General features: G+C 32.4%; 1 protein-coding gene across 4 annotated transcripts in view; it reads left to right on the top strand.

The window, feature by feature from the left end:
- LOC108914830 (solute carrier family 26 member 10) overlaps positions 1–20,700 on the top strand; it is a 44,922-nt gene extending 24,222 nt beyond the window's left edge. For 3 of the 4 annotated variants that reach the window (XM_023456284.1, XM_018720729.1, XM_018720728.2), the window contains 6 exons: positions 292–454; positions 675–851; positions 14,313–14,585; positions 14,790–14,945; positions 19,246–19,447; positions 20,213–20,700. In XM_023456284.1, the coding sequence (XP_023312052.1) occupies positions 292–454; positions 675–851; positions 14,313–14,585; positions 14,790–14,945; positions 19,246–19,447; positions 20,213–20,364 (1,123 nt within the window). In that variant the 3' untranslated portion in view covers positions 20,365–20,700. The remainder of the gene's footprint in view (positions 1–291; positions 455–674; positions 852–14,312; positions 14,586–14,789; positions 14,946–19,245; positions 19,448–20,212) is intronic. The other variant, XM_018720730.1, reaches the window with a different exon arrangement.
- The last annotated feature ends 3,160 nt before the right edge of the window (positions 20,701–23,860 follow it).

Below are 23,860 nucleotides of genomic sequence, written 5' to 3'. Positions count from 1 at the left end.
GCGATTTTTTTACCGTACGTAATAGGAATCTGACATTGATCGCAGACGGTGTGTTTTTAAGTATTTATAATAGTGGTCGTAGGTAAAGTATAGTACGTAATACGTGGTGTAATGCAATTACGCACTCGCCGCTACGCGGCGCCGTGCGTAACTTTTCCAGTCGTGCGTAAAGTGCTTCTTACAACATTTATTACGTAATATACTATTGTTATTCTGATTTCTACTATTACGTATTACATCGTAAATTTTAATGATATCACTAATGCCATTGAGTAATGCTAATTCTTTTAGATTGCCTTCACCAACTATTCCGCCGATTTCATTGATACCCACTGTACTATTAGATGGATTTACCATTGCTATAGTAACTTTTACAATTACTTTATCGATGGCCTTCATTTTTGCTCAAAAACTGAATTATGAAGTAGACGCAAACCAAGAACTTTTTGCCATGGTAAATATCTCTTATGCACGTTACAATAAGTAATTATTGTCACAGTAAAGCACATTCTTCCAAAACAAAAAAAATATGTGTAACTGAATATCTTAGCCATAAGCAAATCGTCCCTCTTATCACATAGGGGCGTATAATCCAAGAAATGGATATACACATACGCCTCTACGTGATAATAGGCACGAAATGATTTGAATAGTGAAATAAACACAATTTTTAGGGCACTGGAAATATAGTTGGCTCCTTTTTTTCGTGTATGCCTGTCTGTGCATCTCTGTCGAGATCTCTTATTCAACAAGTTGTTGGCGGTAAAACTCAAATTGCATCTCTCATTTCTTGTGGTATACTAGTTATCATACTTTTATGGATTGGACCATTTTTTGAACCACTGCCAAAAGTAAGCTGAATTACTGTTATTTTATTGACTGAAGTTATTTGTTTATGGCATAGTTTTGGTTTTTTTCCTTATTTCTTTGAGAATTTTGTCAATTATGAAAAAAATAATAAAATAAATCCGTGCGCCAAATGGATCAGTAAAAAATAGTCCTTGGCTAATCCTTTTAGCGCAAGTGCTTATATTTCATTAATTTTTTAAATTTTTTTCATGTGGTAAAATACCTGAAGAAAAAAAATACTTTTTGGTGGTATAATTGTAGTAGTATAAGTAGATAAGAACAATATTAATTTTGAAAAGTTGTTTCCTACAATATTGTTAGTAGCAAAAAATAAATTAGGTAATTAATAAAAGGAACATGATAAATGGAGGTTGAATTTAAATCGGACGCAGAAATAATTCTTTTGGCAAATTTCTTTATACGCGACATTTTTGTGTACCAAGCATATTTTGTTGAACATATATGGATCAATATAAATTAAATATTAAATATATTTATTGTGATTTAGTCATTTTAAATAGTACCTTGATGAATTTATCTTAAAATTATATTAATTAATTTAATAGACCTTCATAACTTTGTTATGATATTTCAAACATAAAACAAATTTGTTTTAAAAAGTTTTGTTCAGTTTAATGACAAAATAACATCTAATAAAATTTTGCACAGCTCTTTCAAACCTTTAATAAACTTAAAATTCCTACCAACAACTTATATTTCCCAAAAACACAGCGTGATGTTAATTACTGGTTTTATTTATTTGTTTCCCATAGGCATTTAACTGTAAAAAAATTGTAGGAAATAGTTACTCTGCCATACAGCATCGAAGAACATCCACGATATCTATTAAATATCTAAAATCATTGGTCAGCAGAATTGCTAGACTCGTTTCGAACTTATCTGTTGCCATCAGTTCAAAACTCCCGTTTTCGTGATAAAATTGGGTAACGGTTCTATATGTTCTTTGGGGTGCTAAATCCAAATTTTATTCGCTGCTTTGTAGGAGGCCGGCTTCACGGCGAAAAATGCAAAAAAAACTAGTCAACTTTGATTATTTGACGAGCCATATTGGCACTAAGGCGTGCTGGAAAACAGCGACATATTGCCCTTCTGCGAAAACGTCAGAAGCGCACATTCCCACCGCCTACAACTCGAAAAATATACATGTTTATATCACGTGAAAGTACATTAAATTTCCTACAAATCTGTACCCTAAATATAAAGCTGAATATGAAATCTGTATGTATAGTCCAAGCATTATAGAGAAGTGTTCACAGAAATTGTTACCTAAAAACCGTATAGGTACCTAATTAAATTTTAAATCGAGTTTTTTGTTCTAAACTCAATTCATGAAAATTGACAAAAAAGTTGTAAAAAACGGTATTCTTAAATAACTAAAAAATATAGAAGGTCATAGAAAAACATTTTTTTAATGCGTAAAAAAATGTCTATAAAAGTTGTCAAAGTAAAAAATTGAAATAGTTATTTAAAAAAAAAAAAAACAGAAAAAAGGAGCAATTTTTTCAATTACTTTTTGATTCTTAAAATTATTAAAATCGTCAAAAAATTTTAATAGCATGGTATATAACACAACTTTGTTTGAAAATAAACCGAAAATAATAAACCTGAAAATATTCCGAAAATTCCGCGTTTTTCGTTATGAAGTCAACCCTCTGCAAGGCAGCAAACTTGAAATTCGGATTCAGCATCCCAAAAAACATACGGAACTGCTGAGAAAAAAACTTCCGCAATATAATTACAGAAAAACCACCATTTGACTGGACTAATAGGTGAGACGACTGACGAACGATTTAGCTATTTATATATCTACTTACGGATATGTTTTGTGTGATTGAGATATAATCTCTAAATTATGCATTCCTTGAAGTGTGCATGCATACGTTTACAATAGGTTTGTTGTCAGATATTTACCCCTTTTCTTGTTCTTAAAAGTCCTACCCGTTCAATATTTCTGTTAATGCATATTGTTAATTAACTCCAACCTAGGCACATTTTGAGTTTTCACCGGTGCTATCTTTGACTTGGCACATAGTAATCTTACCGAAACTTCACCGAATTTAGCTCCCGACCTAACGTACACGTACGCGCCGTATGCATTCATAGACGCGTCAGAAAATCTGTGAATCTTGATAGATATCGCGTCCTTACACGTCACTTGTCGCTCTATGGCAAGATTATTCAACGAAGTCAAGTCATCACGAAACTGTACCCTGTACCCATCTTGTGTGTAACGAATGTGTCCCATTCTATTCCTTCCAACCATATATCCCGTAAAATGATTTTAGCTACCATGATAATTGGACTGAGCAAACCGATGGGATCGAAGATTTGAGCAATCTCCGACAAAACTGTGCGCTTCGTAATGCGTGTATTATGTTGGTACCTATTTTATACAAAAGATTGTCCCTTTGACCGTTCCAAAGTAACCCCAAAGTTTGGTGTTTTCATTTGCGCCTACATCGATTATGTCTGATCGATCGACCGTCTGAATACCCTGTAATACTTCACAACTGTTGGATATTCACTTGCGCAAATGAAATCCCGCCTTGGTGAGTGTTTCTGAAATGTCGTTCGCTAATGAAATTGTACCCTGCACCGTATCAGAACCTGTTAACAGGTCATCGACGTAGAAATCCTCCCTGACAGCGCGTGAGGCATTCGGAAGTTCTCGTTCGCATTCTAACCCGAGTTGGTACAAACACCTAATTGCCAAGTACGAAGCGGATCGGGTGCCATATGTCACTGTTTGTAGTTCGTAAATTTCGATAGGATTATCGCTATTATCGTGCCATAAGATTCTTTGTAAGGGCGTTTGTTCCGCATTAATGTTACACATTCTATATATTTTCTCCACGTCTGAGGCGATCACGTAGTTGTATTTACGATAACGCAAAAGAATCTAAAATATGTCGGACTGAATACTAGGTCCCGTCATCTGTAAATTGTTAAATGAGTAGCCGCTTGTAGTGGGGCACGAAGCGTCAAAGACTACGCGGAGTTTGGTGGTCAGGTTACTCTCCTTAACGACACCGTGATGCGGCATATAATACCTTGGTTTGGTTTCATCGTCGGTATTTAACTTTAGCATATGTCCTAGAGACCTATATTCGTCGATAAATTTCACGTATTTTGCCTTACGTTTGAATTTCCGCTCTAAACTCAATAGACGATTTTTTGCCGTTTCATAGCAATCGCCTAATTTTTCCGGACTGTCAAATAACGGTATCGTAACAACAAATCTCCCGTTTGCATCGCGCGTGAAGGTTTCCACAAAATTTTTTCGCAAGCCCTCTCTTCATCGGACAAGTTTGTTTTGTGGAAATTCTTCTAATTCCCAGAACCGCGAAAGCTGCTTGTCAAAATCGCTATTCATTGATAGGCTACACTGTATAAAGCTATTTGAAGTCGTTTCTACGCGTCCAGACATGATCCAACCAAACTTCGTTTTTTGTAAGTAAGGGCCTTGTTTTCCTCCTTATCTGACCTACGCACATGACGTCCCAGAAGCAATCCGCACCGATTAACATATCGATTCCACCGGGCACGTCAAACTGTGGATCTGCCAGTCTCACATTCTCAGGAATATTTAAATTATGCTTATCAAACTTGAAATTCGGTAACGCTTCCGTTATTTGCGGTAGGTACTACCAAACACGACATTTTGATTGAAAACGTATTCATTCGCGATTGTACTCGTACATGACATTTACCCGTACATTCAGACTGCGTTTCGTTAAGCCCACACACCTTGATGTTTAAAGGAATTTTANAGAATGTTGTTATGCATGTACTATTAAAACAATTTCTTGTTATGTATTTAATTGTAGGTAAAAACGACAACAATTTAATTCATTTGCTTCATAAACTTGATAAGTTGGCAAGTAAGCTGTAAAAATATAAAAATTATGCATGAACTGTTATAATAATCTCACGGAGATAGGTATACACCTAACCGAATATTTGTACAATATTGGGTTAAATTCAATAGTTCATATAGTTTGGAACTTTCAAACCTTAATATTAACAGTATATTTTCTATGTCTCAAACTGAATAAAGAAAGCAATTCACCACCATTAAAAATTTTGTAAGCATCTAAGTATCAAAGGTTTCATAAAATATTAGTTGGAGTTTATCATCATACACATAATTATTTTTATCTATATTTAACTTAAATAATATGTAATTTCAAACATGCACATTTTATGTGGACTGTTTCTAATCGATTAATACAGGTAACATGAGTATGAGTGTTCCACATAATGTTGGTAAAGATATAGGTTTGGTTTTTAATAAAATATAACTTAAAACTTACACATCGTATTCCCAGTATAATATAATAACAAATAGAAAACTCTTAAGCACTAAATAATTATAAACACAATTCTTGCAATACTATAATTTACAATTTTCAGAGGATAACCTAACAAACCAAAGACAGAATTATATTCTGTGCCAAAGATAACGAAAGCCAAATTTCAAATACGTGCAAAGTCCAAACTGCATTACCAACCAACCCAAAATGACAGGGTTAGCATTCTCTGCGACATCTTTTATTTTGGAAGCTAACTAACATGTGACGCCGCCATGACAGTTTTATTATTCATATGTTAGATTTCATTCTACGTTAGTACTATATTTTCTATGGGCACTGGCGGCCATAGAAAATCATCTCGCGGCTCCCCTATAAAGGCGCGGTCGGAACCCACCCGTCATGCGCTGTGTGGCGGTTAGTCACATTTGAATTCAAAAACATATATACAGGGTGTTTCAGTTCGAGTGAATCCAGGCCCGGTCTGGCTCTTTCAGGGGCCGTCGGGAAAAATCGAAATCGAGGCCTATTTGGTTTTGTCTGCTATTAGGGTGCATATCGACTCTCCCAAGGAAAACTGTCGTAAGTATCTCAAATTTGGTTATACTGAGCTAATTGCATTTGAATAGCTGAGAAAATAATAATGTTCGTTATTCTTTTTATTAAAAGAGCTAAATCGTTCTTCGTTAACAAAGTAATTATTGTTTAGGTCTTAATTAATTATTGGTGAACTAAATAAAATAATTTAGGATAAGAAAAGAATGGATTTTGAATGAGCTACTACAGTCTTCGTCAACAAAATTTTTATTGAGAAACAACTTGCTACACTAATAAGGTACAGAAAAATTAACATTTTCTATTTTTAGATAAAAAATAATTGTTAATAATCAATAATGACATAAAAGGAAAATTTATTACGATTCAGAGTCAGAGTCATCTTCTTGGTCAATATTACTTTCTTACTGGTGGTCAGTCTTACTACCAGGCCGAAGGGAGTTGTCAAATCCATAATACATCGGTGGTATCAAATTAGCCTTACCCAAAAGACCGCTTAATTTTTTATCATCAATTGGCAGCAAACCTTGATACAATCTTGGAAATTGATATTCTTCGCATTTGCGTGTGTTTTTTGTTTGTAAGTCTAGTTCTTTATGATTTTCTCCAAAATTATATACAAAAAATACTTTATTGGGAGACTTAGGATCGCAGTGTATTTCTCTGATTTTGCTGCTTTTTACAGCCTCTCCAGTAATATCTTTTTTCCAGTTTTGTTTCTTTACCATTTGTTTAAAAGTTACAAAATCTTCTTGACACATTTCTTGTACTTTGTACTGTGGGGCAGTAACTTTGACCATTTTTATTATACTAATCCACTGATCAGGAGTGTATATAGCAGAGTGACGTTTTTTTGCAACTTCAGTCACAGCATGCATGCTGTCATTTTCATTCTGCGTGTGGCCAATTTCAAGAAAACGGTGTGTTATTTCCAAATCGAAGGTCATTGATGCATAAGCAAACATCGCAAAAATAAAACGATTACGGTTTTGACTACCGCAATTGTCGGAATAAAGAATAACCTTTTGTATGCCATTTTCTTTAACACTTTTTAAAAAGATGCATAAACAACTTAATACCCTTGATTTCTGCCAAAGTATGTACATAAATTGTAAAGTTGTAGGTATGTTGCGATTTTACTTTTATAATAAAAATCGCCGACTTCTGACTTGGGCGTTACTAACACCTTCTGCAAATCAAAGCATGCTGTTATTAGAGATTTATCATTTTTCGACAATTCTTTATCAATGTCTTTCAGACTTCGAACCGCGATTTTGTTTAAATTATGATTATTATAATCATCTTCCATTTTTTCTGTTCTCTTCTCGGGATCTGTATTCTCATAGGCTAGTACTACACACAGAACACTGATCTTTTTTTGACTTAAAGAAAGCTATATTAAATTTCGAATTAAGAGTATCCCTGTATTGTCTGAGTGTAGCTACTGCATCCCATTTTTTATTGTTTTGCATATTCTAAATACATTTTGTGCATTCGTGAAATACTCAAACCCTCTTCCAAGTACATTCGTTTTGAGTTTTTTCTTGTATAATGAGAAGGCATAAATGGAAAAAGTTTTATGTGTTCCATAATGTTTTTTATTAGAGCATCCGGGTTCTTATGCGGTCTAGTGTTGAGTTTTCCTCTTCTGTCCCGTTCTACAGTACCACCTTCACCAATTTTTTGCAAAGCGGTGCTTACAACTGTTTCAGAAATTGTAAGCGTATTTAAGAACATCGTTTTGCAAATTTGTTTCTCATTATTGTCAATGATAAACTTATAATTGCGAGATAAATTCCTTTTGGAATATTTATTATGTACACTAACCTGCTCTTTTTCTCGTTGTGTCACGCACCTTACAAGAAAATCCCACTGTCGAGTATGATCTCCAAGGTTCCAAAATTCGTCAAAAATGACTTTTATAATTTCATTTATTTTTTTGTTGCATTTATACCTGCAAGTTTCTTTACAAGGTGATTTCATTACCTTTGCAAAAATAACTTTGTCTTTACGATTTTTATGTAATAAAAATTTCATTCAAATTTTCATTTATAAATTGATTCTGTCTCACTCACGCAGCGTGCAACGCGCAAACGCGGCAGACATGACAGAAGCTATTTACATGCTGCCATCTGGATCGAGCTTGCAAGGCAAACTGTCCCATCTATTTGCAGCTCAAATTAAAGCTTATTAGTTATTTCAAGCACCATCTTTAAAATATTAAAAATATACTTTTGATATACCTTACAGTACTTATTCTGTTTTTTAATTAATTTATGTTGTTTATTAATTAATCATTTTTTTAAGAGAAAAAAACTTATTGAGATAGGTGACTTTGAATCGTCATTTCTCCGGCTCTAGTACAATCTACGAATATCTATTTGCAGTTCAAATTAAAGCTCATTTCAAGCGCTATGTCGCTATCTGTAGGAATATAAGTATACTTACCACTGCAGTACTCATGCCGTTTTCACAGATTTTATTTTCGCTATAGCTCTATAGGCTACGTCCAAGCTATTATTGGTTTTAAAATTATATAAAATTTTATTAATATAGGTAATAAACTTAAACCTATCGACCCATGATACAGGATACAGGAAATCAGTAATAGTTTGGACATAGTCCGAGGGCTTTAAAAAATTTTAAAGCTCTTGGTTATTATTTATATTCTCATTTTTTCTTCTGAACACATAACTGTAACTATAGGGTAAAGGGTTATTATAAGGTTAAAAGACTTACAGTTTGGGAGATATTAATTTCTCTCGCTTTTCCTCCAAGGCCACAGTTTATAGATAAAGGAATTATTAGTTTAAATAACTTACGGTTTGGAATATATATTTATCTCTCTTTCTTTCCTGTAGGTACACTGTTTATAGGGGTATAGGGCAAAATAATTAAATTTGTGTTATTTTTTTGACCTGGGAAAATTCCATTTCTACAAAAGATTCAATTTTCATTTTTACGTTCTTTTTTTTCAATTTACGGTGGCTATATCTATCTCAAGAATTTACAAAAAATTTTCTTATACTTTTGGCGCCTCGTTAGTCGTTTGGGGGCCTATTTTCCAAAATAAGTCAGATTTTGCCGACTGCCCGACCTGGCCAGACCAGGCCTGAGTGAATCAAACTTTAACTACAAATAGAACTCAATAAATAATTCAGAATTGCCTTATAAAGCAAGGGCCTAAGTCTCACCGTTGTCACTGTATTGGTCGACTGTTAAAATTATATTATTTACGAAATCTTTAGTATGCTTATAAAAAATTGATTAAAATTTGGTGTATAGTCTTAAGATTCACGCATGTGTATAATTTACCGTAAAATTTACAAATTTTTGTAGGTCAGTGGCGTAAATATGTGTAGTAACGTGGGATTTTTTTACCCCAATTTCTGCGCCAATGACCTAATAATCATTTGGGATTCATTTTTAGATTCCGTGGACAATTCTATATAACAAAAGTATACTTGTTGAAAATCGGTATAGCGTATCGTTTTACCAAAAATCTCAGTTGAATAGGAGACCATTCTTCTGCACAGCCACACAAAAAAGGTGTCAGAATTGAGCTATCACATCACAGGAATTTCCTAACTTCAAAAAACAGGTCAAAAATAGCAAATATTCACGATAAAGTGCTAGGAAAAATACAAAAAATTTTTTTTCTGTAATCAAATTTTTATTTATTTGGTTAAGACCCCGCCGAACGTGTATGCGCGGTCAGAATTGATAATTATTTTTCTAACCTCAAAAAAACGGATCAATTAAGGTCAGAAATCACGAATTTTCAAAAAATAACATATTCGCGCCAAATTTGCTATACGGGGGTTTTCGGGGTCGCTGATCACGGACCCGAGGTCAAAATTCAAGATGGCGTATCCAAGATGGCTGGCCAAAATTTCAAAAAATAACACATTCGCGCCAAATTTGGTATACTGATCACGAATTCGAGCTCAGATTTACAAAATTCGTTTATAAAAATTTAATCAATTACACTTCAAGAAGGTTAAAACATGATTGGGTACTCAGGTTATAAAGTAAATTAAGTATATTACAAAATGAATTTCGCAATTCTGACCTCGAATTCGTGATCAGCGACCCCGAAGACCCCCTATATCAAATGTGGCGCGAATGTTATTTTTTGAAAATTTGGTTGGCCATATTGGATCCGCCATCGTGAATTTTGCAAAATTTACCTTGGATCCGTGATCAGCGACCTCGAAAACCCCCGTATACCAAATTTGGAACGAATCTGTTATTTTTTGAAAATTTGTGAACTTACCTAATTGACCCGATTTTTTGAGGTTAGAAAGAGAAACCTCAACTCTGACCGCGAATTCACGTTCGGCGAAGTCTCCATATAAATGAACATTTGAAAATAGGAAAAAAAAATTGTATTTTTCCCAGTACTTTTTATCTTTCAGACCTTTTTTTGTGTGTGTGGCTGTGTAATTTGTTATCATATTGAATATCCATCTATTTTTTTACAAACATTAACTAATATTTCAAATCTTTAAAATAAAATTATAGTTCCTGATGACAGATAAGTCTATTATTGCTTAGCTGTTTTTTCATAGCAATGTTTGTGTGCGGACACTGTAATGGACGCATAGCACAGATTAAATTAATATGTAGATGCAGTAGCGGCGCGTGAACATTGATTGAATGTGTTGTGCTTAGGGTTGTTACATTTGTTGAATTGAATTCCGGGATATTAAGTGCCCGGAGTCTCTAAATGGCGCCGCAGGCGAAAAATTTTAAAATTTTCAAGGTCACGCGTTTTCCTGGCACTTCTGAATTTCAAGGAACAATGAATTTATAAAAAAAATACAGATTTTCACAAGAATGATTTTTGAAATTGATACCTTTTTGAAATATCCATTTACGAATTACCTACTGATGGTATAATAAATTGGAATAAACTAAATATATTTTATTAAATTATTGAATATTGTTTATAAAAAAAAATCGTTTGTGAAATTTACCAACGATTCAACGAATTTTAATTTTCCTCGGCGTGTTATGATTTTTTCTTTATCTTTTTTTATATATATGTACATTATATTATATTCCGGGAGTTATACGTGCAAATCCGAAATCCGGGACCATACAGCTAATTCCCGGTACAATCACAGAAAATCCCGGTCATACCAATGTGGCTAGATGTTCTTTTAAAATGTCGTCAAGATCTACACTAAAATTTATGAGTCCACGAAACACATCAGGGTTGTCCGAATTTTCTGTCTCGTCGTGTCCGAGAAGTGCTAATTCGAAAGCTCCGCAAAATTTTATGCAATCTATGATTTTAAATAATACATGACGATTTTTCATTACCTGTTCATATGTTTCCGTATATTATCCCAATATGCAGAATCTAACTGACTTCTTATGTTTATTTTACCTAAAGACTTAATGACTTAAATCTTTCACACTGTATATTGTCCATGCTTTATCCCCACCGAAAAGTAAGCACGGAAAACAAAACAGTGAATATTTTAAATCACACCCGCACACCCACTCTGCTTTTGTGTATACATTATTGTTTTTTTATAACTTTTACTTCTTTTATTTTTAGTTTATCCTCATAAGGCAGAGAACCAAATAAAGTTTTTTTTTAAACGAAACGCTATTCATTTTAATAACTATAATATCCGTAGACGCCTAAACGAAAATATTCACACGTGCCGCTCGCAGAAATAAACCACCACATACCACGTACGAAATATTACTGCAGCAGTGGCTGTCGCTGTTGCAGCCGCGAAAGCCCATATCTTCGTATACTGGGTCACGTGCCTGATTAGCCAATAAAAACAAAGGACACATCTAACTGTTCGCTATGCACACATTTTGTATATGAGGTTGCATATGTTAAGGAGCGTAGCTCGCGTCGCAATAAATAATAATATAAGCTCCTAGATTTATTTTAACGCGAGTACATTGGGATTCTTTAAATATTTTGTTGATATTTAATATGATTAAATACATAAAATTTTATGTGTAGGTGTAACTTTTTAAAGAAATTATATCTGAAACAAACGGACCGTTGAATGAGCAAGGATACCTATAATTGCTCCAGAATGGTACAAATGAAATTTTAGAGGAGGTGCCATTGAATATGTTGTCCACCGGACTGTAGCGCAACTAAAAAATGAGCTCAGAGGGGGAATTCACCACATCACGAATGAAATAAATAATATACAAGGGATTATAGTATTTAGAATTTACCAGTCGTTTCGTCTACGTAAGGACATATTATTTAATATTGTTTTGAATTCTAAGGTAACATTATAATAATATTAATTTAAAATTTATTTCCTATCCTTAAGAAACTAAATTATCAGAAGAACCGTCTCCCATTCAACTGAGATTTTCGGTAAAACGATACACTATACCGATTTTCAACAAGTATACCTTTTTTATGTAGAATTGTCCATGGAATCTAAAAATGAATTCCAAATGATTATTAGGTCATTGGCATAGAAGTTGGGAAAATAAATCCCTCATTCCTACGCCACTGACCTAAAAAAATAAATTATTTTACAATAAATTATGCACTTGCGTAAATGTTAACTCCACACCAAATTTGTATCAATTTGTTAATAGCGTAACAAAGATTTCGTAAATGATATGATTTTAACAAACAACCAATACGGCCCTGTGCAGTGAAAACGGTGAGACTTAGACCCTTACTTTATAAAATAATTCTGAATTATTTATTGAGTTTTATTTGTGGTTAAAGTTTGATTCACTCGAACTGAAACGCCCTGTATATGTATTTTCTTTGAGAGCTGATGTAGTTCCTTGCGTTTTGGCTGTATAGAGATAGAACGCTTGGAACAGAAGTACGTCTTTTTTATTTCTTTATTTATTGGATATTGCCACCTGAGGAAAAAATAATTAATTAAATAAATAATAAAAATACCCAAAAAAATAAAGAAAAAAAAACAAAAATTGTGCCACAAATAAGTAACCAGACAATATCTGAACTACATCACATTCGATCAGCTTTTAGAGGAAATGAACCTGTACACTAACAGAAATTTAAAAAAGCCATCAGTAGGTCATGTAAGAATAAGGGCAAGGAGAAATATATGCAGCAACCTATCTTACCTATATGTGTACAAGGATATACAGGGTGTACTACTAAGGTCGGCGAGGTACGATATTAGGGAAAGTATAGGTCCTAGAACTTCGGTAAAAAAATTTTGATTAATAAATTGACCAAGGGAAATCGCTGGAAATAGTTTTCAAGTTTATAGCTCGGCCGCTAGGGGGCGCAATCTACATACCAAAACATAGAGTTGAATTTTTCATTCAGGTACATTAAATAGTACAAATATGAATTCATTTTTGACATTTTGTCTGTCTCTCGACAGAAAGGGTGGGGCAAGTCTTTAAGGATTGGCTCATCAAAAGCGCACAGTGTTATACCTCGTTGGAAAGGTTTTTTCATGCTTTATGTCTTGGTGAATGCGTAATGTCATTTACCTCAATATGGAAACCTGTAGATGGCTTTATTTCAAAAGAATGCTGTTTTATGGATTTTTCTCAAAAATTTTAAATGCATTTTCACATAAATGAATTCAGCACAAAAAATTTATGAGTATAGTATAATTTTGAAATTTCTAATGGAAGTGTTGTTTATTTATTGGCGCTATTTATCCAAGTTTAGGTTGTTTCACGTTTTCTTAAAAAAGTGAAAAGCAGGATAAAACTTTTTTTGTAGGTTAGTTTGAAGAGCATAAAAATCTTTTTTGTTATCAAGTTATTCACAAATTAGTGAGCAAAAAATAACTAATGATAATGAATTGACAAACAAAATGCGTTTATAAAAGAACCTACCTAAAGCCACGCAAATGAGTGAGTCAATAAGAATTTTGAAAATAATAACAAACACATTAACAAACATATATTGATATTATGTAAAGAACAATTAAATTTTAACAAAAGTAAAGATGTTTATAACTTCCAATGCAGGAATTTAAGCTTCGCTGCGTGTTTAGGTGGGTTCTTTTATAAACGCATTTTGTTTTGGTAATTAAATATCTTTTCGTTGTCGTCATGCTCCTCAATTCATTATCATTATTTATTTTTTGCTCACTATTTTGCGAATAACTTGATAACAAAAAAATATATCGAACCGTTTTTGGCGTCAAAATGTAGCTCCCGAAGCTCTAGGGCCTATACTTTCTCTAATATCGTACCTCGCCTACACCCTATGCAATAAGATAGACCGCGTCCTTAGAAAACCATCTACAACAGAGGTAATTTGGCAAGACTCAGTTGTAAAAATCAAGGGCTTATGAAATATGTTATATCTATGGACTCATAACCATACTTGTATAACTGAATTTTAAAATCTTGTTTATTTAAAAATATATCTATGACTGTGTAAGTTTTAAATGAATTTAAATATTATAAAAATTATTTTTACATCAACTGATGTTTTAAAACTTAATTCTTCATTCATTATACTTTTTAATAGTTCCGAAAATACGAAAACTTAAAGGGTGCTTAATTAATATTCTTCAATGTTTTCGACCACAAAGCAATAATTAACTGACCGACACTGAACATTTTTAGAGCGTATTGGCTGGTGTAATAGTAGTCGCACTAAAGGGCATGCTCTTACAAATTACAGCAATTTGGAAATTTTGGAAACTAAGTAGAATGGATGCTGCTGTTTGGCTAGTTACATTTCTTGCAGTTGTTTTTGTCAATATAGATATTGGATTGTTAATTGGAATAGTAATGTCCTTGATTTCTATTTTTATATTGGGATTTAGACCGTATACCTGCCTTTTAGGAGCAGTTCCAAAGACTGATCTCTATCTAGACATTAACAGGTATAAAGGGGTATGTATATATTTAATCAAATCAACTTGTCTAATTACTGTTTATACATGTTTTATTATATTCATGTTTAGATTAATTTGTTTTTGTATTTTGGTACGTAATTATTGAAAAACAATTCTAATGCTATACCAAATATAATCTCCGAAATAACTAAGATTACAACTGAATTTAAATTTAAAATATAAATATTTTATGTTGTTTCAGACCAAACAAATAGACGGAATCAAAATATTTCATTACTGTGGAGGTATAAATTTTGCTACTAGAAATATATTCAAGAAAGATATAATGTGCTTGGTTGAAATCAATCCGCAGAAAGAAATAATTTATCGTTCAAAACTTGCAGAATATATAAATAGGGTAAGTGATTCGTATAAATGTGTGTAGGTATTAAATCTCTTTCCATAAAATATATTATCTAATAGACGGAGAAGTTCTACAAAAATAACTAGATATATTATTTGTCCTTTCATTCTCGGTAGGTATCCACCATTTTGCTTTTAGTTCAGGTACCCTGTTTATTAAAAACTTCATTTTATATTATCGGTTTTAACTTTTAAAAGAAGAAAAAACAAATAATTTAAATTAGCACTTAATTCTATAATTTCCATTAACGATATTTCTTAAGAGGTTCCCTTCAAATCAAAAATCTTATAATACTTAGTCCTTTTAATTACTTCTCATGCTATAGATAGGTATATCCGCCACCACTAATTTTTACAAAAAAATAAAGTAGTTACAAATTAACTTCATTTTAAAGACAACAGAAACACTGTGTAAGATCACAATGGAGCTAAAATGAAATAGAGAATAATCTTCTTAGTAGTAGTTTTACAGTAAAAGAAATTGACACATTTTTTCACATTGAGTTAATAAAATTCTCGTCAATTTATCGATACCAATAAATACATGAAGAAATTGTAAGAACTGGCTCTAATTTTTCAACAATATTTTTTCTAGTAGAATCGGGATACATTTTGATTGATTTACAGTGACAATTAATGATAAAAAATCATCACAGGTGGGTTTAAAACCGTAGACTTTATAATTTATAAGGTCTATGGTTAAAATAGGGCAGTCATATTTTTCGCGTGGCTATTTTTTCAAAATTTTATAGAATATTTGAAATTTCAAAGGTTTTGCAGAAAAATGGATTTTAGTGTCAGTACTGAGATACACCGTTTTGAGTTACGTCATTTTTAATGATGCATTGAATTTCGCATTTTGAAACTCTTCATCATGTATTCGTTAAAATTAATAATCAGATAATACTTAAACTTATTTAGAACAAATATATTAATTTAATTAAAAACAACTTTTACGCTCGTATCTGGGAGATTTCCAGCCAGGCGAAAATGTCAAAATGTAGTTTTCAATCCAGAGAATCTGAAGAACCAACCACTGTAACGAATTTATTATTAAATATAATATAGTTGAATTTGAGTTATGTGAATATACAGATTTTATGATTTTGAAATACGGGAGCGATGTGTCATCCTCAGGGTCATTTAATATACTGACTCTCCTAGCAGTGAACAAAAAAACAAAAGTAAAATTTAAATACATTTGTTATAAACCCATAATGGTAATACATTGTAGTGATCTGCAACATGCAGCTTTCACTGAAGGGTTTAGTTTTAAAATTTTCAAAATTAACATTAGTCAGTAAAACACATATATTTGGTTTTTTATACATTGCACTAGTTTTTGCACTGGCACAACCCTCCGTAATTTCATAATTTTTATGATGTAGCGGAACAATACAACCTAGATTTCACTGGAGATGTAGTAAATGATCTTTAATGAAGACTAATAGTCTCCAATGGCACGTTTTAAATGGTATTTAGTTGATTTGAGCCCACATTCCCATACGCCTTAAATTTGCAGTTCTAGTTCAGTTAAAAGTATGCCTTAACCTGGTTTTTAAAATGTCTGAATTTCAATATCAGCACCAATGAAAGATTTCGCATTATCTGAATATTTGTGCATTTACCATGCCGCAGCGAAAAATGATGTGGCATTTAAATCACTGACAATCTCTAGATGAATAGCCTTTGTTGAAAGCCAGACGAACAGATAATTATGCGGCTTATACTCGGCGGCCGAAATTATAAAGAGTGACTAATACATAATATAAAAACACTATTACCATAATGCGTATAAAATATAAAATGATTTCTATACGGTTCATTATTATTTATCTTTGTGCCGCTCGCCATGCACATCGGTAGAATCTATAATCGTGTATAGACTGAGTTACACTGAACGTCGATCTATATTTTATCTCTGTCTTTTGCACTTGGTAGGGAATAGGGAAATGCTTTTTTAGTGGGTGTAAACGGACTTGATTTGTCCGACCTGAGAAACTTCATAGCATAAGCGTAGACGAGGGGTCTAATTTCATGGCTATAATAAATTTATAAATTAAAAAAACACAACTGGGACGTTTTAAAATGCTGCAATAAAAATTGATCAAAGTGCCGGTTATAGCAAACCGTAAAAAATATTAGATGTTATGTTTTTTTCAATATTTTCTATATCTTGTTGCCTTTTACGCAGACACGCCAATGGATTTTCGTTCCCGGCATGCTTCATCCCCCTTACTAGTCCAAGAGCTATCTATAATTTTGGCCGTCGAGTATAGTTATATTAAATTTTTTCCTTGTTCGATCACCTACACAGAGTTCGAGTATTTGGTAAATTGCCCATTAGTTATTCTAATTGCTTGAGCTTTGTCTGAAAGCATGTTGTGCCTGAATATATCCAGTATTATTCTATACTACTTTGAATACTTCGCTCAATAAACATTGATGTAAATCTTGAATAGTTTCTAGCCTTGTATATTTGAGCATACCATCCGACGCAAATCCTAGAATGGTATAATAGTGGGCGGGATCAAGGCTATATGTCTTGTAGCAAGTATTAGTAAAAGTTTCGGAAACAAATTAAAAGCATTGTATCGATTTTCATATAAAAGCTACTAGTCACCTAAAGTTCCCAAATCGAATTTCTTCTAAACGCTTTGCGCATCAGCCTATTCTATGTTCTTATTGTTCCGTTGCCCACTCTCTATATTTTGTTTATTGTATTTATTTATTTTTTGCTTTATTTTGAGTTTAAATAAATTTTAAGTAATTTAATTTTGTTCATTTGCTCGTCTATTAAAATACATAGTTAATAATAATATTAAGTATTACATCATATTTAATTACGCACATAAACCATGATTCATTAAATTGAAAAACTACATTTTAATCATTTCTTGCATGCATTAATCATTTGTCATTCGATTATGTATTACTTAACTTGTGTTTATGTTGTCGTACTTGCTTCCCAATGTATCATAATAAGAATAATTAATCGTCATACATAAGGATGTAGAGGTACTACACTTATTATTTAACTTCTTGTAAAAGCGTTTTATATCGGGTCGTTTTATTTCATCGGGTTGTTCGATACTGTTAAAAGAATATGCATAATGAAATCTTCCTCATCTAAATTCTGAAATTAGCATTTAAAGTTTTCAGTTTTCACCTTTCAGTGTGGAAGCTAGTTCTTCTAGAGAACAACCCATGAATCTAAAGGAGTCTATAGATTTAAAGCTCAATTAAGCTTCATAACTGTGAAACTAATATACCCTCCCTGCTAAGTCTCTTATTACGAAATAAGCATCGTAACATCTAAGGTTATGGAGCACCACAGGAATTACAAAGAAATTTTCATAATTTAATTAATTTTGTTATTTAAATTATATTTATTATGAGCAAAATCTCTGAAGTTGCCATAGAGTTAGTAGTGATCGCTAACAATTTTATCTGTTTCCTTAACTTCCTTTTCGCAAATATAATTCCTGGACTTCTCTGTTTTAACTTCGAAAAGATATACAATCTAAACCCTCAGCACTGTTGTAATACGTTGTTATAACCTCATTTTAAAAATACCCTATGCTGTATGTTATGAGTTTCTAATACCTAGGTACTCGTTTTACAAAATGGTTCAAGCAAGAAAATGAGTCTAAAGTTGCCATTAAAGTGCCAGCAATAAACATTTGAAAAATGTCTGATAACTTCACGCTCGAAAATGAAATACAATATCGTTTACATCACGGTTAGTATTTTGTTTGTGCTCGAGTTAGAAATCGCCAGAAATAAAAATAAAAATGCAAATAGATTTAAATAGCAAATATTTTTTCTGATTCTAATTGCATTTGGAAGGAAGAGTTTGAGAGAAAATAGGCAACCATAGCATTAATTATGGAGGTGGCGTTCCGTTGCTCCAGCTGTTATTTGCTAATTTTTGGGTATCATCGACACTTTTCAAATGAAATACTCAAGTTATGCGAGTTTGAGTGTCCACTGTTTCGATTTTTTGCTCACAAACGCAAAACAAAAACGAAATAAGTACTAAACATTAAGTTCATTTTGGAGATGGTTTATGTTTTAAGGTCGAGGGTATCTGCTATCTTCATGGAGATTCTGTTTATACGCAATTTACACGAAGAAAATAACATTTAACTGATTTTTTGTATACAACATACTTATGTAATAGATAATTATAAGGAAAAATAAGTATAACAAAACTTGAAAGAATTTTATATTTTTTATAATTTATATAATTTTTAATTTCTCGGTTGTATTATCTATTTCATTACCCATTATAGGATGAAGATGTAGATGGAAAATCTAAAGCAAATAAAGAAAAAATTTTAAAATTGCAAAAGAAAATAAATACGCATTTGAGATGTCTAATTATGGATTTCTCTTCAGTCAGTTATATAGATCCATCTGGTGTATCCATGCTAAAGAATGTTATTGAGAGTTTTCAGAAATTAGATATTCCTGTGTACATTGCGGCGTGTTCAGGTAAGTAAAAAACAAAAATTAATTAATTCAACAATAATTTTTAGTATTTACTAAAAAAGAACTTCGGAATTCGGATTACGTATTTACATATTTCACTTTTATTAAAAATGTACAAATTTTATTCAGGGTCTTAAAGAACTAACTTTCGTAAAGGGGATGTGATAATTGCATAAAAAATATCTTAAATTTATATTTCTAGTTGCCACTCATAGTAAATACTGTTTGTATTGTCATTGCTCTTTTCTTATCAAAGTTTGTAAATGCCAAATAATTATGTGGCAGTTTTTTAAGGAACTCATTTCGTTATAAAACGAGAAATAATGCAATAATATAAAGTAAAGAGTTACTTTAGAGAACACTTTATGAAGAATCTGGAAGATCATATAAAAAAGTGAGTGGCTGCTTCAAGGAAACTTGCGCCTAAGATCCTGAGAATAAAACTAACAAAAAAAAATCATAGCATTGAACATGATAGATTTCGTTTATAAATTTGAACATAAATAGTTTTGTAGAAATTTAATTAAGTGAGATCGCTCTTTCTAATGTTTATTTCACTAACTAGTTTGTAGTTACTACCAAACATATAAAATGATGTACATAAATAATTTACAAAAGTTATTTCCCTAACACCCTGCATTCATACGTATCTAATTTGAAATTCTAGGAGGTATAGATGAAGAATGTGTATTTCGTTCTTTACAATTTGTACTTCAAGGATTAGAAACTTTTGTTTTGTATTAGTAACTAATTTGATTCCATTTTCAGATCCAGTGTACAATATGATGAAGAAGTGTAATTTAATTTGTATAACAAATCCGTCTCTTCGTTTGTTTCCTACCATTCAGGATGCAGTTCAGTGCTCTTCCGATCTCTTTAAGTTCAGCTTAAATTCAAATATTTCGTCGATTAGAGTGTAGAATAAGTGTACAGGGTGTTTTTTAATGACATGCTCCATATAACAATTAAGATATAACAGGAAACTGTTAATTTTTTGGTGGAACACTGTATATTATTTAAAATAAACCTTTTTTACTATTACGGTTATTGATATAAAATTTGACGGGTCCATCTGCAATAAGAGATGTGTATCCAAAAGAGCATACCATGTGCCCAGTGTTAAACACGTTATGCTCACTTTTTAACTGTCTTACTATTGGAAATAAGCCCACGAACTTTATATCACTATAATTATAATAAAAATTTCCTTTAAAATAATTAAAATATGTTTAAATGTTTTGTTAACAAAAATTAAGTTCCCTATTATAAATAAAAATTTAGCAACAATACAATAATTATTGTCATCAGATCGACCGTATCCTTTTACCCTATAAGAAAATACAGTTTAAAATTTGTAGTTACAAATGTCACAGATTTTAAATATTTGGTAACACTTGACTAGTCTGTCAGCTGCTACATATTTTTGTTCTAACTGCTATCATTTGAAATTATTACAAATATTAGACCATATTTTTTGCAAATGAAATCTGGTGAATATAGTGGACAATTAAGCCAGAAAGATAAGCCACAGCATACACATGATGAGCTAGACATCAATTACCATTGCCACATCCATACATGATATGGCATTATTTATGGATTATTAAATAGCTTTACAAAACACACAATAAAAATTAAAATGCACCTAACCTTTGACACTAATAATAAATTTATCTGAACAGAAAATAAAAGTATTTTAATTCACAAAAATAAACAAGTCCGTAGATGAAATACTAGATCAAGAATTTAATGAGTAATGTCAAGTCACTCTCTTTGCAAGTCACTCTCTTCTTACCGTTGGACAAACTACCCGTCTGTCCCGGCCTAAACACAGGGCTAATCACAAACGGCAGATATACAGGGTGACCCATTAAGAATGGATACAAAAGTTGTTTATGGACCGATTTGAACTAGTTTTTTTTTAAAGATAGATCTCCAAAAGCTCTATCTTGATGCAAAATTTGAAGACGAAATTTTGATTTTCAAAGCCTACTACGATTTTTTTTAAGTGAAAAATAGCAAAATTTTGTTAGCGATTTTTTTATAAAAAATCAGACTACACCACTGGATTTAGGAACCCCTCAAATGCATTTGTACCAATTTTTGCGAAAAAAAGTTTGCCCCTAAAAAAGTTATAACAATATCGGCATCACCAGTGTTTGCCGTTGCCGGTGAACCTATTCTTTTATAAAAACCGAATAAAACCCAATGGGAAACAAAATTAAATAATAACACAAACATTGGTTTACTAATTATTAATAAGAATCATAAAAACCAGTATACACAAAATAAACAACAATTACTCTAATATAAACAACAATTGATAAAAAAATGATTCAAAAATTACATTTTTTAAAATGAAAAAGGAGAAAAGTTCTTTGGTCTAGAAATGAAGAGTACGCGTAAAGATCGTGTATTAAACGCCTGTAAGAAGGCAACCGCTCTCTTACATACATGGCAGCGCACCCTTCTGAACGCTCAATAGCTATTTGTTTATAGCTTCAAATAACAGTGGAAAAAACAAATTTTCACACTGCAATTACTCATAATTTGTAGTATTTAACGTGAACTTCCAAACGCTGTCAGCAAAATTACAAAATACCTATTCAATCAAAAGTTATTAACAATTGAAAATCGCAAAAATCGCATTTTTCGAGTTTTTAACGGCGTTTATCTCGAAAATTATGCGTTTAACAAAAAAATTGCAAGAGACATTTTCTTCTTAAAATGGGTCAAGTAATAAGAAAGTACTTTTTATTTTGCCAAAAACTAAGTGTTCAGTATTTTACAATTTTTTTGTTAATAAAAAACTTATCGACATCCGGGCAAACTTCTACCCAAAAAATTCGTGTTCTGCAGCTCAAAATACATAAAAAACACGTGGGTAACTCCATCTAAATGAAGGAGGCAATTGGGACCCCTCTGGCTACAGGACTATTACTCCGAAGACTACTCTGTTGTGTATGTAAACTATTTCCTCACCTTTCTCATTAATCCACAAGAATTTCAAAAACTGACGGTCTCTCGGTTTCACACTTATCTGCAGAAACGCCTGTTTTATGTCAGCTATTACACAGATCGCATATTCTCTAAATCTGACCAACACCGCAGGTATCAGCTCAATCAAATTTTCCCCCTTCTCCAAACATTGGTTCAGCGATGGCTCATCTTTTCCATGAGAAGAAGCATCAAACACGGGTCGTGGTAGAGCCTTCTTTAAGGTCTATGGGGCAGAAAAATGTCCAAATTTGTGAATTCGTATAGGTTTTTGCCCCTTGCCTCATAACTGTTCATACTTAGATGTACACCCAAGTTTAGATTAGAATCTATTTTGTTGGGCTTCCTGAAATAATGTAGGGAAATGGTTTGATCTACTTTCGTTATGACTCAATATATTTTGGCTTGCATTTTGACAGTCTTATTGGACTAGATGCTATTCTATTACATGATGGTTCCAGAGTAAAAGGTACCGACAATATTTCAGTCTTCCTACTGCCTTCAACTCTATTGCTCTCTTTGACCCATATAGCTCCTTTGCTTTTTTCTGTTCTGAGGTAAATGTTTTCTGTCTTATATTCCTTAACTTCTGAGATAGGCCCTTCATGTTTAAAATGGAAAATTTTGTCTAAAAGTTTGCTTACCTATAAGAACTACAGACCCTTCTAATACCATTGATGTAGCTATTTGGTCCACACTTGATTTCTGTATTTGCTTAAAATTTTTATGTTACTTGTTATAATTTTATAATTTCTTGCTATGTTTAATCAGATACCTATCAAGTAAGTTATTGTCAGTTGTCAGATTAGAGAGATTCTAAAAAGTCATAAGTTTTTTCATTTTTATATATCTGCCGTTTGTGATTAGCCCTGTGTTTAGGCCGGGACAGACGGGTAGTTTGTCCAATGGTAAGAAGAGAGTGACTTGCAAAGAGAGTGACTTGACATAGTTTGTGGCGACCGTGACAGGACTTTGCAGGCGGTTACAAGTCGGCGAAAGCGGTGTCAAAACGTTCTACCTATAACAGTAAATATAATCAATTGCGAGGAAGAGGTATTATGGCTGATTCAATGGAGTCTAAGAAAAATCATAGGAAAGTACTCCGATCTTTTGTTACAAAATCATTGAACGAATTAGACACTGTTAACGAAAAGTCTTATCGTGCTGGAGGACATAGAGGTTGCCTGGGAATGCGTAAAGCCTAAGTTTGATGAACTCAGCGCGATGAATTCTGAAGTGTATAATTTGTTGTTGTTGGAGGCACAAGCGACTGAGAACAACTGTTGTTAGACATTGAACAATGTGAAGGCTATACGAAGAAGTTCACCACACTGAAGTTAAAAGTTGACAAGCTGTTGGAACCTGTAGAGGATGCTGGGTCAGTGAAAGGGTCAGTGCAAACTTCTGGTAGTCAAGTAG

This window comes from Anoplophora glabripennis, unplaced genomic scaffold (assembly GCF_000390285.2).
Source record: "Anoplophora glabripennis isolate ALB-LARVAE unplaced genomic scaffold, Agla_2.0 scaffold1355, whole genome shotgun sequence".
In the NCBI taxonomy this organism is placed as follows: domain Eukaryota; kingdom Metazoa; phylum Arthropoda; class Insecta; order Coleoptera; family Cerambycidae; genus Anoplophora; species Anoplophora glabripennis.
The sequence above is the reverse complement of the archived record's forward strand: the minus strand, read 5'-3'. Positions and strand labels throughout refer to the sequence as shown.